Raw genomic sequence first — 15,805 nt, forward strand, 5'->3', positions numbered from 1 at the left:
GGCGGTTCTGGCGCGACCGCGTGTTTTGGCGGTGCCAGACCGTAGCGTGCGTGTTTCAATGACACGCACGCGGTCGAGTTCCGAAGCACCGACACGGCGCGCAGCCAACAACAGTGCAGCTGCAGGCATTGTTGTAGCGCAAGGCAGTGGGGGAGGGGGAGGGGCTCGGGCGGGCGGGATCACACTGGGCGAGTACTACGTTGGTGCCGATGGCGTAATCTACCCGAAGACCAGCACCCTGGTCATGCACCAGCACGATTGGCGGCTGGTCGCAGCCTCTCGCACCATGGCGTTGTTGCACGCTGCCAACCAGCTGCTCCCCTGCCGGTCACGGCTCCCCGTCGACGCCTTCTACAGTCTCGGCGGCGTCGACAACATGGACCTTGTCGCCGATTACGACGCTTGGCAGGCGCGCGTTCCTGGAGCCTTTTCCTTTTGTCAGTATCCGTTTCTTCTTAGTCTGCGCGCCAAAGTGCAGATTATGCAGGTGGATGCCGCGCGCCAGATGGATTCAAAGGTCAAAGAGGCTGTGATCTCAGCATTATTCCAGAACTCTCTGATGGCCAGCCAGCCCTACTTGAAGCTGTTTATCCGCCGCAAATGCCTGGTGGAGGACTCGCTGAACCAGTTGGCGACGCACGAGCAGGATTTGAAGAAGCGCCTGAAGATTGAGTTTGTCGGCGAGGAAGGGGTGGATGCCGGCGGGCTGGCCAAAGAGTGGTTTATGCTGCTTGTCCGCGACCTCCTCAACCCACTCTACGGTCTCTTTGTCTGCGACGCCGAGGACGGCAAGGGAACTTATTGGTTTAATCCGGCGGCGCTGGAAACTTCTAACCGCTATTTTTTGGTCGGCGTTGTTGTTGGTCTGGCGCTGTATAACTCGACCCTGCTGGATTTGCATCTGCCACTGGCTGTGTTCAAAAAACTGCTGTATCCTAATTTCTACCACACCCCGCAGCACTCATCCTCGGTGCTGCTGCCAATGGCGGTTGTGGCGGCGGCAACCGCGGCAACGACAACAGCAGCAGCCTCGAACGGACATGCGCCAGCAGACGGCTCTGCTGCGGCACAGCGTTACGGTGCAGCATCCAATGGTACTGGTGGATCCGCGGGATTCACGGGTTCTGCCTCTGCGGGGGGTATGGGCGACGGGCGGTCGCCGATCTACGGCCTGCTCTCGTCCTCTGCGCAAGTGCGGTACCAGATTAACGAGATGCTTTCGGATGTCGGGCATTTCCGCCCGGACCTCGCCCGCGGCCTCCGCCAGCTACTCCAGTACCGCGAAACCGACGTCGAGCAGGTCTTCAGCCTAACATTTGAAGCCTCCTACGACGCCTATGGTGAAACTATCACTGTTCCGCTTATCCCTCAGGGCGCCCATGTGCCAGTGACAAGCCATAATCGCGTCGAATACGTTATGCGGTATTTGCAATGGGTGTTGAATGACTCAGTGGCGAGGCAGTTTGAGCCGTTCAAGCGTGGGTTTTACTATGTTTGCGGCGGAAACGCCCTGTCGTTGTTTCGTCCAGAGGAGATTGAACTGATGGTTAATGGGTCTGGGGAGGATTGGGATTCGAAAATGGTGCGAAAGATGGCGGAGCAAGTCGGCTTCGAGGATGGAGTATTGGTGGAGTGGGTCTGGGCTGTGCTGGACGAAATGAAGGTTGATGAGAGGAGGTTATTTTTGCTTTTCGTTACCGGCACAGATAGGCTGCCAATGGTTAGTGCGGGCGCAGCTGGGTTGAAACTGAAGATTATGTTTTTGGGTGATGATTGGAGGAGATTGCCAGTTGCGCATACGTGCTTTAATCAGTTGGGCGTGTGGAAGTATCGCTCGAAGGATGAGATGAGACATAAAATTATGTTGGCTATCAAGGAGAGCGAAGGCTTTGGCTTGAAATAATATAGAATGAAATGGAAGGGCTTATATTTTATATTTCTTTTAGGGTTTTATTGTTGATATAAAACCAACTGCACATTTAAATTGTTTTTTAAATGACAGAGGGTCCTCTAATCATGACTCGTTTGGACGCTTCATGTGGTTTGGCCCCTCTGGTTTATTTTCAAAAACAAAAAAATGAATGGCCCTCGCGTGACCAACCTCTCATGTGGTGTTTATTTTTATCTTTTGTTTGGATCAAACGTAATTGTTGAGTGAGTGTAGGTTTTTTTTTTAGAAAAAAGGAGTAAATAACAGGGCTGACCACCACATGATAAAACTATTAAAATAATATTTTCAAACAAAAAATGAAAATGAAATAAAAAAACGGCATCTCACTCTTCAAAAATGTATAAATTAAACGAATTCTGGCACTAAATTATTTTTATTTTACTACCACTACTACCACTCACAAACGCATAGACTCATTCAGCTTGACAACAAATTAAATTCATAACTTAAACAGTAGTATACATTTGAAAGTACGCTTCATTAGTTGAAATTTTATTTAAGCAATGGGAACACCTGAATACTTAAAACATTTTATTTTTATTAATGATAAAAGTAAATCCAAAACAGGGGAACCAATTGAAGTACCAGAAAACTGCGTCAATAAAAAAGAGAATATTATTATTATCAATGAACTACGTGCTCATGTCTGTCAGAAATTTAAATTAAAAGATAAGCAATTGGTTTGTAAACAAAAACCTTTCTTCGACGAAAATAAAATGGAATATAATATATACATTATTTACAATAAAGATTTGTCCAATATCGAAACCCTTATTGAATATTATATGGGTTTACTATGGTCTAGCAAACTAAAGTTACTCAACGCTATTTAATGGTACAATAATTCAGTTAATTGTTGGTATTCCCATTGACATAGTAGTACAAGTGTAGAACTATTTTTAGAATACAGAATTTTTATCTATCCCAATGGTTTACAGCGCAATATACTGCTTTCATGAATAGCAAATTTAGTTTAACAGCTAAATAAGTATATGCTGCTTGTTTATTATTATGCTTTTGTTGTATCCGAGCTATTGTTATTTTTGTTGTAATTTTTACTGCGAATTATTTTTATAGCAAGTTTAAGAGCCCCGAGTCTACTTGATCAGCAGTATAAATATCATTTAAGTTATAGGACCCATTTATAATTTTAATAAACTTTTATAATGCCTTGCTCAGTATACAAATAAAAACAATCAATTTTATAAGTTGCCACGCGTTTGCTTTGCTGACCATCTATTAGTTAATATGGATCAGCCAAACAGTATATTTTCAATCTGGCATGTTTTCCAGAAAATGCGACACCTAGAAAATATTGCGCCATTTTTTCCAGATCGACGGTAAATTCTTGAACGACGTCTAGACTTGCTCAATATTTATGTGGCTCCACTGCTGACAATGTTTACAAAGGTAAAACCCTTACTTTGTCCATCTCAGCTTTTGGTCTGTATGCCTCCAGGGAGGTAGCTCCAATCTGGACCGCGGTTCAGATGGCATGCAGGAATACTTGGAAAACTATCTTTTAGTTTTTCCCCGCCTTTGTAGAGCCTTTTTCATTTGTGTTAAGATTTGGCAAAGCTTTTATTTTAAAAAATGCAGTGTCAAGTTGTACTGTAGGGATAAGTAAAACAAATGGCAAAACACACTGAAGAAAAGGGCTGACAATACAGCCCACATACAGTTGGACTCATGGTCATTACAATATGGATGGGGGCCAACGGGCAAAAAATACTGGCTCTTCGCGGGGGACATTATCACCTCTTGCCTATCAAACAGGCTTTGCCGCCGACAGGACGACAAATGGATGAGCAAGGCGCTGATAAAGCAGATTACAGTGGCGCGCACCAAGGGGGCAATTCATTCCACAGAGAGATTGTCAGCGGCATTGGCAGAGGTACCAGAGGGGCCAAAGATAATGGTACCGACACCAGACACGGCACCTACAGTGACAACGGCAATAGTACCACCACTGTTTTTGAGCTCTACACAGCTTAAAAAGCCCTTGTCCAAGACACTCACCACCAACCTCCGGGCGATGAATGTGGTAGTGGGTAGGAAAGGTTGTCGGCATTATAAGAACGCCTGGTGTATCACCAATACAAGATACTCCATCTGTCGCTCCTTTGCATTAAATATGCTCCTCCGCCCACTGCCTGTAGCAAACAGACAGTGGGAATGGTACCCCCGACGCATAACCTGAACCACGGATACGCCTATGTCTGTCGCCTGACTGTCAGACCATTGGGGCACAAAGCCACATGATCATGTGCTCACTACAGGAATGGAAAGCTCTGACACGAGAACCTCCAATCGGTTTTTTGGGACACGGCTACAGATCTCATAACTGAAACGGCCAACAGACTCCAGGTGTATTTAAGACCAACAGCCAATGTATTGGAGGACCCCAAGAAGTGTGTGAACACCCATTACCAGAACAAAGCAGCTAGACTTGGATATGAGGCGCGGCTAGCACGATCTGGCAGACAGGTACACAACACTGGTTAATAAGCTCTAAAGGGCCCATACAAAACAAGCAACAGTGGTTGTAAATTAAATTATAAACAAACAGCACGACTGGTACAAAATACAGTGCAACCTACAGATTGAACAGGAAATGAGGTGATCCTTGATGCCCGAGAAACGCCGATTGTTGATGAGAACCCCAATCTCAATAAACATCCCGAATACCAAATCCGCAACAAGACAAAGATGATGGCCTGCCAAAGTGGCCACGGGCAAACAGCAATGAGGATGGCGGATATACACACTAGCTATCTGGCCACGATTGGCGCTCTAGCTGGCATATCGAGTGCTCGGGTTTAAAAGTTTTACCAGCACCTTGGCGGACACTTCCACCGCTAGAAAATTAGACCCAGGTCTGGATTATTTCCAACCTTGCTGCCCCTAGAATAATTTTTGTTATAGGGGCATGTAGCCAGGTCTGCAATAGAGCCCATGATGGGCAAGGTGGCATATTAGACTATTGGTCTTAATCATTAACATTAGTTTCTGTTGTTTACCTGTTTTATATCTCGCTCAATGGATCTATTTTTCTCTAATTATAAGTGTAGCATATATTAGGCAAAAACATAATGCAAAAATTATCTTAATGCAGTATCTTAGACCATTTATAATATTCCACTTTTATCCGTTTATTTACTTTTGGAGTAATGTTGCACAGCCCGAGGATATATAAGTGGGTGTCGAGGTTGAAAGTCGTGAAACTAGTTTCCATCTGCATGTCGATTGATAGGGCACTAATTAGATTATGCAGGAAAAAATTAGGGAGACATAATAAAAATGGCCAGATATGCTCCCTATTTTGCAATGTACACATACGAGCACATATGCGAAAACCACAACATTGACTTGCAAAGATACTAGTCTGTTCGCAGAAGAACCAGTTATTTTCAACGGAGTGCACAACTGGTGAAGTGCACAACAAAGGCAAAGTGATACATATATAAGATGAGGCTGGCCCTAGTTCTACTTTTGATTCCCTTGATAATAAAAATTATAACAAAATCCAAAAATACTTTTAATACTAGGCGACTAGTGCTCCACTCAAATCACACCACCTTTAACACTAGACGACTAGTGCTACCCTCAAATCACAACAGTAAGCCAGACAGGAAATTTTTCTGGTTTATATACAAATTAAAATATTGTGAAGTAATATCATTGTTAATGTTAATAATAATTATAAAAATATGTATTGTGCAGACCATCATATATTGCTATCCGAACGCAGTATCCTTAAGACTTAGTAAAACGCGAGTCAGGTTTAGCTAGAAGCTTGTCTTGTTGTGTCTTGACATTCCCCCTGCCAAGTGTGCCGCCCATCTTCATCGTCAGTCTTTTGAGCATTAGGTACGACATTGACCAGATAAAAATTGCCAAGCCAAGGTTGATAAGAGTGTTTGCAGCAATGGACAGTGAGCCCAGCCCAAGCTCCTCAAGGTACATGTCACCTATGGACTCATCGCTCATATATCCAACAAACTGGTTTTTTATCATTGCCGTGTACCCATACTTGATTGGGCCAACCCACTGCAGCCAACGTATCCACACTGCCGAGTTTGTGCTATTGACAAACAGACCGCCAAACAAAAGAAACGGCAAAAATACAAGGGGCAACGCAATGATGATGGTTGTCAGTTCTTCGAAGGATGCACCTAATAAGATCCCAAATGAGTACCCGCTAATTGCAAGTACAATCATAGCACCCGTGTAAACAAGAAACTTGACCATAGTGCGATCAAGTCCTATCATCCAGTAGCTGATGCCGCAGTATATTACTGTAGTGATAATGTTGATCGGCTGCTCGACAATGTTCTTGGCTACAAAGTACGCTGGTAACCCGTAGTACATACCCTGCCACTCGCGCGAAAACACCTTGCGCTCGTGGGTAAAGACATTGATCACGCCCAGACTGGAAACCAAGAACTGGGAAACGCAGTTGAAAAACATGCCGCCGCTAAAATTTTGCAACCGTGAGCTAACAGGTCTGTTTTGCGAGTTAAGGTAGACCAGTCCAATGAGAAGACCATAAAAAATGCATTGGACAATACGCAGCTTCAAGAGCTTGCTGTTGCGCACATTGTCCAACGCCGTCCGCTTGAGCAAGTAGCGCAGCTGTACCATTGGTGGGCTCGTCCGGCGGAACTGCGTTTCACTGATGGGCGTCAACTCGGGACCATTGATTCTGCGCTGCAGGGCTGTTGCCTCTTCAGACTGCTGCCACAGTTCGGACAAAAACTTGGCGCGTTGCTCCATCTGCTTGCCATTACCGTAATCACTATCACCAAAATGCTCTGACTTCATGTCAAAAAGCAGGGAGTTGAAGATGTGGTCGGCCGGGTTGCTGTAAATAGCACAGGGATAGCCGATGCGCGCCAAATAGTCGATCAAGTTTGACCGCTCGCCCATATACACAATACGACCCTCAAAGATAATGACAATGTCGTCAAACAGCTCGAACATCTCGGACGACGGCTGGTGGAGCACCGCAATAACAGTTCGGCCTATTTCAGTAATGTGCTTGAGCTTTCGCGTAACCATTAGAGCCGAATATGCATCGAGCCCCGAGGTCGGCTCATCCAGGAACATAATTGGCGTGTCAGTCACCCACTCCATTGCTATAGACGTGCGCTTCTTCTCGCCACCCGAAATGCCCTTGTTCATGGAGTCACCAGCAGCAGTAGCGCGGCATTTTTCCAGCCCGAACAGCGAAATGGCCTGTGAGCAGCGCGCCATTTGCTCTCCCTTGAGTGTGTCCTTTTGCATTTGGATACGCTTCCCAATAGAAGGCGAAACGCAGTGGCTACTCACAGAGACGCTTGCAGACCTGTTGGACTGTTTGTCGCCAGTGGTAACGGGAAAAGGCAGTTTCTCGTCGCTGTTGTAGCTGCTGCTGCTGTGGTTTGCAATATTGGCCATTGTTGCATGCTTCTTCTTCGGCAAAATCTCTTGAAACCCATCATGGATGTCGTCTACGGCCTTGAATTGTCCCAAAGACAGTGTCGGCATTCCTAATTCCAGCGGCGGCGGACGCAAAATAATAGACATCATGATGGCCTCTTCCACTGTCTGGGTCGACAAAATGACGTCCTCCTGGTTCACGTATCCGGCAAGCTGGCGCATGCTGCTGCCTGAAGCCAAGCGGCCATTGATCCAGATGTTGCCGCTCGTAGTCCCCTTAGTGGTCTGGCCGGCTAGCAGATTTAGCAAGGTGGTCTTGCCTGAGCCTGAAGGTCCCAGGATGGCGGTCAGTCGGCCTGGCCTGAATGTCCCGCTAACTTGGTTAAGAATAACCTTGTCCTCGTACTTGGCTCTGGTAAATGGCGCTTTTAGAGCGTGAAGAACGGATGAGACACGACTGGGGTTAGTGTTTTCAGCGAGGGTAGGCTTGACAGGCACCCTGACAGAGTATGTCAGCCCTTCGAATGAGATTTGCAGCGGAGTAGTTTTTTCCATTTGGATGATACTGCTAATAGAAAGATAAAAAATAATAATATAATATTAATGGTGTAGCTCAATGAATAAAAAATAAAACATAATACTGCGTTGATGGACCCGCCGTAATATACCTTATATTTTATATTACAGAATTGTTTTGGCAATATAGAAAACCTCCCTGCGCTAAAAACCAGCTTTATCCAGACATTGAATGGTTGAGAGAACAAAGCGCCGTTGAGTGAAAACCGGATGTAAGCTATATTACTTTAGTTATTACAAATAAACCGATAATTGTCACAATATTAGGGAACAATATTTATTTTAATACACTCCAAAGTCACGCTGATAAGTCAATAGTGCACAACAAAGACATTTGTTTAAATCTTTGTTTTATTAAAAGGCGCCCCCTTTGGGGATCATTGAATTATGAATTGGCTTAAATGACCTGCCAATTCATCCAATATAAATTGGTCAACGCAGGGAGTATCACAGCCATTTATACGAGCAGTGCCCCTTTTGAGGGTGTTATTTATTTTGTGCCTCGTAATCGACCGCTATGCCTACACGGTTGAGAGAGAAAATAGATATATATTATTACACGGTTGTGATAGGAGTCGGGCATTCCCCGTACTTGTGGACTTTTTCTCAACTTTGTAAGCGGAGGGAATAAAGTCGGGGATTTAGCATACTTTTTTGAAAGAAAAATTGGGAGATATTGTTATTATATTAACAAATCTGACCAGATCAAGGTTCTGTGGGAGGTCTCGCTTTTTCAATTCAAGCGTCCTCTTTTTTCGTCGAGTTTGTTTTATTGGAATTTTTTAGTATTTCAATTTATTTGGAAAAATTCTAAATTCTAAAATTCTAAAAAATGCTGGGCCACCGCTCAGCCTGCTGTCAAACAAAGCGCCCTTAAAGATGCAGACAGAGCTGGAAGGCTTCTGATGCCGGGACAGCTGCTGATGTCGAAAAATGGCAAAAACGAAAGCGGAAGAAACGGGACAGTCGGTTCCCTTACATCAATGACCTGATGTATGACGACATCCTCAGTTGGATCAAACCTGCTGTGTTCATTGACCCCGACAGGTCCGAGATGCTGTTGTGACATGGCTTCAAAGTGTTCCTGATTGATGAGTTCTTGACATACGAGTTCTGCATGGCATGCCATTCTGAGATGTAGACACATCACTGGGTGCCCAATCCGCATGAAGTCAGAAAGTCCAACTGCAAGCCCAATCCCAAGCGCACAGATGGCGACCCTGCATCTGATATGTCAAAGCCTGTTGGTTCCCTGTCAGCCAAAATCATCAGGACTTAAGGCGCCAAGTGCGGATGGTCAAAGGGCAAGATCCAGCGCAAGATTTGGCAGCAGGGGAACATGACGCGTTGGACAGACAGCAGTTAGAACAGCAACTTTCAGTCTTGGGTGTGGGCCAATCGAGCCTGTCAACAAAATCATCAAGATCCTTTGCCACAGCCTGCTGCGGTGCACCAACGAGACATGCCTGCAGACCTGGTATGCCGATTGATGTTATCCCAATTGACCGCAACAGCGACGAAAAAAAGCTGAGGGGTGTCATGGCCAAGCAATGCGTCGATGAATTGGAGAATGCTGACGCGTACTACGCCGCAGCAACACCTTCCAAATCCAGTCAAGATACTATTCAACAAAAAAACGATGAGTGCAGAATCAAAAATCTTAAACTTATAAAGACCCCAGCGACAGCTATTTCTGCGGCACAGCTTAAAAAAACCCCTCCCAGAATCAAGCTCAAGCTCAAGCTCTCCGCTGATCCTAATCTCCGGGCGGCCGATTAAAAAGTTTTATTTTCTAAAAAAAGTTATTTCTCCCGCTTATGCATGGGGTTTCCGAAAGGTTTCCATCACAACTGCGCGAATGGTGAGGAAATTCACTTTTCTTCATTGCATTTGTTTATTTCAACTCACACTTACATTTGCACACACATTGTCGCGTTTACTCTATGAACAACAGAAAGCCACCATTTACGGGGTCCAGGTCTCCCTTCAAGCGCTTCAAACGCCGTCAAAGACCACACGCCATACCGGCATCGCAGCGCGCAACACAGTCACGTTTGCTATTAACACCTCCCGCAGTGCTACCCGTGTCCCAGCACAGGATCTCAGCAGGACCAATGCGCATAATTGTTGATTCGTATGCTGGCCATGCAGCTGATATTAATATGACTGCACATAAACGCAAGCGGGTGAGCAATGGCGCGTCGCAGGACGACGAGCTGAGCGTTATAGCAGCGCACGGAGCCAAGCTTAAGGCCGATCGCATTCGCATGTACCTGAGTGACAGCGACAACAACAATAGAAAGGAGGAAGAGGACAGAGAGCCCGATTCCAAGCGTGCGCGGGGCCTGCAACGGAGCAAATCGGACGTGTATGTCGATATTCATAGGCGGGACACAAAGTCAAGAATAGCGTCCCCGCAGCTGTCGACGAGGAATAGCAGCAGCAAATACACAGTTACTGATACACAGACAGCGATGAGCTCAGGCTCGGATTTGGATTCAGAATCAAACTCTGACTCGGGCACAAGTTCAGGTTCAGACTCGAGCTCCGAAGCAGACCATTCCAGCGAAGACCGGGGAAATCAGAACCAAGCTCCTGGACGACAGCATAATACTCGACTGGCTGACACTACTCCTGAGCCTAGCACTATTGAAACAGATCAGGGAGACAGTGACTCGGGCATAGGTGCTCCTGAGATCACTGATGACAATACTGACAATGGTGATGCTGCCACGGATGATGACAACCAGTCTGATTGCGAAGAGGCCCAGACTACTTACCTGCAGCCAGCATCCAAAGAGACTGTCAGCGGCAGCAGTAGCGAATCTGCAGATAACACTGAGCAGTCAGCAGCCACATCGCGCCTACGACAGCGCCGCCAAATCAACTACGCAGTCGATCTTTCGTTTAACGACTTGGACGGATTTTTCGAAAACCCCGCTGATCAGGACAAAATTGACACCAGAAGCCGACCAAGGCGGGGCCACAATCTTAGAGGTCAACCAGCCGACAGAAATGGCGAGAGCTTGGTGGGTGCAGAGGACGATGTTGCCAGCGAAGGCGAGGCCAGCAGTGTTGCTAATGGCGTTGGCACCTCTGACAACAGTGATTCCGAGTGCGCCAACGAAGACAAGGTATCGCAAGTCGTGAAAAGCCAGTCACGCAGAGGAGGAAAAAATGCAGGGGCTCTCTCCCCATGTAGGCAGTTTCGCAGCACGACCGGCAGTGTGTCGTCTAACATCTCGCCTGAGAGTGTCGGCCGTGACGATATTACACCCAAACTTACGGCACGCAAGAAGCCAAGGTTAAAAAAAGGTGAAACTCACGAGACACCCATATCCGAAGCGTCGGGGACGCGATACACGCTGCGCAACCGGAATCGGCGCGTATCGTATCGTATCCCGTCGCCACTGTTGGAGTCGCCATCGCAGATTAGGACGTCTCTGCGCAAGCAGAACGATGTCGATCGGTTGGTCGATGAACACCTGCCGCAGTCAGGCCCTGAGGACAATGTCTGGGCGGCAGTCTCAAAGGGGTGTGGTCCATTGAGCGATCCCAACTTGGGCCCGAGGGGTGAGAACCAGGCTGCGGGCAACGACGAGCTGGAGATGATCCTGCCCATGAATATGGTGGAGCTCGGTGCAGAGCGCTGTCGCAAGGCTGGCTACGTCAACGATGCGATGTTCGCTGACAGCAGCAGCTGTCCCCTCACGACTGAGGTGTCGTTCAATGATGTGGGTGGCCTGGACGATTATGTCCGGTCGCTGAAGGAAATGGTTGTTTTGCCCCTAGTATACCCAGAGATATCTCTGTCTTTTGGCATCAAGCCGCCGCGCGGCGTGCTTTTCCATGGTCCGCCAGGCACAGGAAAGACGCTTATGGCGCGGGCGCTGGCGCAAAGCTGCTCGATGCAGAAAGGCGGTCAGCCCATTGCGTTTTTTATGCGGCGCGGAGCCGACTGCCTATCCAAATGGGTCGGTGAGGCCGAGCGTCAGCTGCGGCATCTGTTTGAGCAGGCCAAGGCATTCCAGCCGTCAATCATATTCTTTGACGAGCTCGATGGTCTGGCGCCAGTGCGCAGCTCGCGGCAGGACCAGGTACATGCGTCAATTGTAGCAACCCTGCTGGCGCTGATGGACGGCATCGACGACCGCGGCCAGGTAATAGTAATTGGCGCGACAAACAGGCCGGACTCGATTGACCCAGCGCTGCGGCGACCTGGGCGGTTTGATCGCGAGATGCTCTTCCGCCTGCCGGGGACTGATGCGCGGCGCAGTATCGTTCGCATCCACACGCGCAAGTGGCTGACGCCTCTGTCGGAAGCCGACGAGTCTGATATTGTAGAGCACACGCAGGGCTGGGGAGGCGCCGATATTGGCGCGCTGTGCACGGAGGCTGTGCTCGCGGCAGTGCGGCGAAGCTTTCCGCAGATATACGACAGTCCTGAGCGCCTGAACATCGACACGCGCTACATCAAGGTCGGCGCGGCTGATTTGCGGCATGCAATGCGCGCGATAACGCCGTCAACAAAGCGCAGCGGAAGCTCTGGGATTTCGGCGTTGTCGAGAGCCCTAGAGCCGCTGATGTCGGATACGTGCGAGGGGGCGGCTGCGTACCTGCGCTCAGCACTGACAAGTACTGCGGCCGTGTTCAGGCCCCGGGTTGCCGTGTACGGTCGTGCTGGCATGGGTGTAGGGAGCCTGGGCGCAGCAGTCGCATATGCAATGGAGGCGTGCGAGATACCGGTGTTTGTTTTGAGCGCTGTGGCCATGTTCCGCGATGCCGATGCGACGCCGGCAACTCAAATTGCACGGCTGTTTGCTGAGGCGCAGCGCAAGCAGCCCAGCCTTGTGTTTATCCCGATGGCCCATCGTCTGACTGATGTCCTTGACGAGAACACGATTGCGCTGCTGGACCAGTGCATTGACGACTTGTCCATGTCTGACCGTATTGGAGTCCTGGTATCGGCAGAGGCGCCCAGAGACTGCCAGCCGCCGCGTTCAAACGCCGACGATGACTGCGAGCTCGTGTGGCAGCAAGCGATGCCAGAGTTTGCGCGGCAATGGTTTGCTGAGATCGTGTCGCCGGACAGTCGCGTGTGTGCCACAATGCCGACTGCTGAGCAGCGCGATGCATTTTTTGCGCCGCTGCTTGGCCTGATCGGCAGCTCTGACATGGTTGAGCCGGTCATTGAGCCGCTGGATGTTGCTCCCATTGTTAGTTCCTTGGCGTTGGAGCAGCAACTCAGCCCCGAGGAAAACAGCGTTTTGAACAGACTGCAGCATGGGATGACTGCGGTTCTTCAACTGGCCCGCACCAAGCCGGTGTTTAAGAACATGCTGACGCCGGTCTCTGCCGACATACATCCTCTGTTCTATTCTGCTTTCGCGAACCCAGTGTTTTTGTCGACGATCGAAGACAGGATTGCCGCGCGCAAGTACTTGACAGTGGCCGAATTTATCGATGACTTCAAAATGATCGGCAAAAACACGCTGACATACTTTGAGCAGACGTCGATAGACATTACCAGCAACTCCCCGGAACCGATCACAGACCATTTGGAAAGAGATCAGGTCTACAGTGAGCTGTACGCGAGCCTGAAGATAATAGGCAAAGTATCCAAAAATATGGTTGTCAAGTGCATCGACCTCGAAACGATTGAGGATAGCAACGCAATTGCCGAGCGTAGGAACCAAGGCACCGGCCTGTTGGGCGCGATGCACGGTGGCAGACCCTCGGTCAATGGCGCGACCCTGAGCTCGTCTGTCCTGAGGGGCGGCGTCTCGATCGGCCTGCCCTCGCCCCCGCTTCTGCATCCCTCCTTGGATGGTGCCAGCCGGACATCATCCTTTGACAGCGCCTCTCGCAATGACGATTTACTGCCCGCTCAGGCCTATTTGACTGCGACGGTGGCAGATGACGCTGATGGTGTGGATGCAGGCAGCAGCGGCAAGTACAGAAAAATTCTCGAGGACGAGCTAAAGACTGCGGCCAGCCGCCTGACAATAGAGTCGCTGGAGTCCTTGCGTGTGCGGTTAGTAGCTGAGGCCAGCAACACAGTAGAGGCACTACTAAAGCCCGACAGGGCGTTCAAGGCCGTAGTCAATGCACTGAGGCTGTGGCAGGGCGAACGCGAGCGTCAACAAAGGAAACGGTAGTAGTAGTGATGGCTTGTTCGACTTTTTTGTGTTCAGATCTACTATAATTATTCATTTCTCTCTCGGCCCTTTATTGCCCTTCATTGTTTTACATGTATATATATTCTCCAGAAGAAAGGGTATTTGGTCGTCAAAATTGTCCGGCTGAAAATTCCAAGACTTGCTGCTTTTCGCGAGTCTTTGTTGTCTTTTTTTGTGAGATGAACATTTGCGTAAGCACATCGTACACATATTCCGCCGTCCTTTTTTTGCTCCTGTCTTATTTCTTGTCCTGTTTTTTCACTTATCTTTCTTGATTTCCCAATATTTTGCATTTTGCATTTTTACAGTTGTTTTTTCTTTTTTTGTACTACTACATTTCATTTGACTCGTTCAAATTCATCCTACAAGCTTTATTATTATCGAAATGATTTTCGGTGCCCTTGGACTTTTGGCCATGGGCTTTTGGAAACCACTGCGGGAGGGTGGCAACTATTACTACACTTCTCGTAACCGAGCGGGCATGTTTACCAGTTGCGGCATTATTGGCGTGGGCTTTGCAGTAGTTATGACCTCGACGGTATTTGCCGGTATACGGCGCGCCACCGGGATAACGTTCCGGCGCAACATGCCATGGCCGCCAATCGACGTGAAGACCAGTGAGAAGTTATTAAACTGGTACGACTCGCGCATTGAGCAACTAAGCGAGAGAGCCGAAGAGCGTATCAGAATCACAATAGAAAGGTACGGTGCGGATATCGAGGACCCGGCCATAAGAGAGGTCTGGGAGCAGCAAATACGCAAGGATGTGATGGATAAAGTGGAGCGGATCCGCGAGCGCCGCAGCTGCTGTGCTGAGCTCGTGCAGCAGGCCAAGAAGAGACAGGCCAGTCCTGATTCTAAGAGCAGCCGCCGTCATTACCCGTTTCTTGCCGTCTACCTGTATATTGGCGAAAAGGCATTTGACTTTATAGTCTGCTGGATGCGCTATAACCCTCATTTTATCTACGAGGGCACCGATACTGCCGGTATTCTCGGCTCTGTCAGCATGGAGGACCTGTTGCGCGACGGCTGCCACACGCAGTCGCAGGGCCAGGGCACCCAGATCCACACTACGTGCAGCACCCCTGCCTGCACGGGGTCGTATAACGCTGTGGACGTGGCCAATTCTGGCAGGAGTTGCGGAGCAAGTGGCAGCAATAACAGCAGCAGCCTCAGAATTAATGACCGTGGGCAGTCATCGTCCCAGTGCACACTGATTCCCTACATTGCCACTTGCTCCCAGTCTGGTGATACCGAGCTATTGCCAGAGCCCAGTGCCCCTTCTCTTTCAGAAAGCGAATTCCTCGGGATGTCTGCACCTCCTGCGCAAGCAAAGTCTCTCTCGGAGTTGCACTCGTCACAATCCATTGAGGCCGGCCCCTCGTCGCGCGGCCAAACCCAGCCATTGACGCAAGCGATGGCGCCCCCGCCATATACGCTCATGGAAGACTACGTGGACCATTTCTGTGAGGAATCCGAGGAGATGTCAGACTACAAGCACAAATTGGCCATTGCATAAACGCTCTAGTAATTTTTTATTTTGTTGTTGATAACGTTTCTCTTTTTCATCATTACAATGCCCACACATACAGAAGGGGACAAAACCGTCTCATTGTTTGAACCATCGACTTTCGTACTTGGTGTATCTTTTACCCTGATGGCTCAAATAACATCTCAG

The 15,805-nt window shown here is 48.6% G+C and overlaps 4 protein-coding genes across 4 annotated transcripts; 3 read left to right on the plus strand and 1 right to left on the minus strand.

Moving 5' to 3' along the window:
- Positions 1-172: 172 nt before the first annotated feature.
- On the plus strand, positions 173-2,340 carry BX661DRAFT_186310 (uncharacterized protein). Its single transcript, XM_051537010.1, has one exon. The coding sequence runs from the start codon at positions 245-247 to the stop codon at positions 1,901-1,903; it is 1,659 nt and encodes a 552-aa protein (XP_051389792.1). The 5' UTR covers positions 173-244; the 3' UTR covers positions 1,904-2,340.
- A 3,466-nt stretch (positions 2,341-5,806) lies between these two features.
- BX661DRAFT_126945 (P-loop containing nucleoside triphosphate hydrolase protein) lies at positions 5,807-7,768 on the minus strand (the record flags this gene model as incomplete). Its single annotated transcript, XM_051532481.1, has 2 exons — positions 5,807-7,210; positions 7,448-7,768. Coding segments are annotated over 2 exons (1,725 nt in total), but the record flags the coding sequence as incomplete, so codon positions are not given.
- Positions 7,769-9,845: 2,077 nt separating this feature from the next.
- BX661DRAFT_186316 (uncharacterized protein) lies at positions 9,846-14,306 on the plus strand. Its single transcript, XM_051537011.1, has one exon. It carries the CDS (start codon positions 9,892-9,894, stop codon positions 14,104-14,106), a length of 4,215 nt encoding a protein of 1,404 aa, XP_051389794.1. The 5' UTR covers positions 9,846-9,891; the 3' UTR covers positions 14,107-14,306.
- Positions 14,307-14,371: 65 nt separating this feature from the next.
- On the plus strand, positions 14,372-15,805 carry BX661DRAFT_186318 (uncharacterized protein). The gene has a single exon (XM_051537012.1). The coding sequence runs from the start codon at positions 14,513-14,515 to the stop codon at positions 15,644-15,646; it is 1,134 nt and encodes a 377-aa protein (XP_051389795.1). The 5' UTR covers positions 14,372-14,512; the 3' UTR covers positions 15,647-15,805.

This window comes from Kickxella alabastrina (genome assembly GCF_025024165.1).
Source record: "Kickxella alabastrina strain RSA 675 chromosome Unknown BX661scaffold_21, whole genome shotgun sequence".
Lineage (NCBI taxonomy): Eukaryota > Fungi > Kickxellomycota > Kickxellomycetes > Kickxellales > Kickxellaceae > Kickxella > Kickxella alabastrina.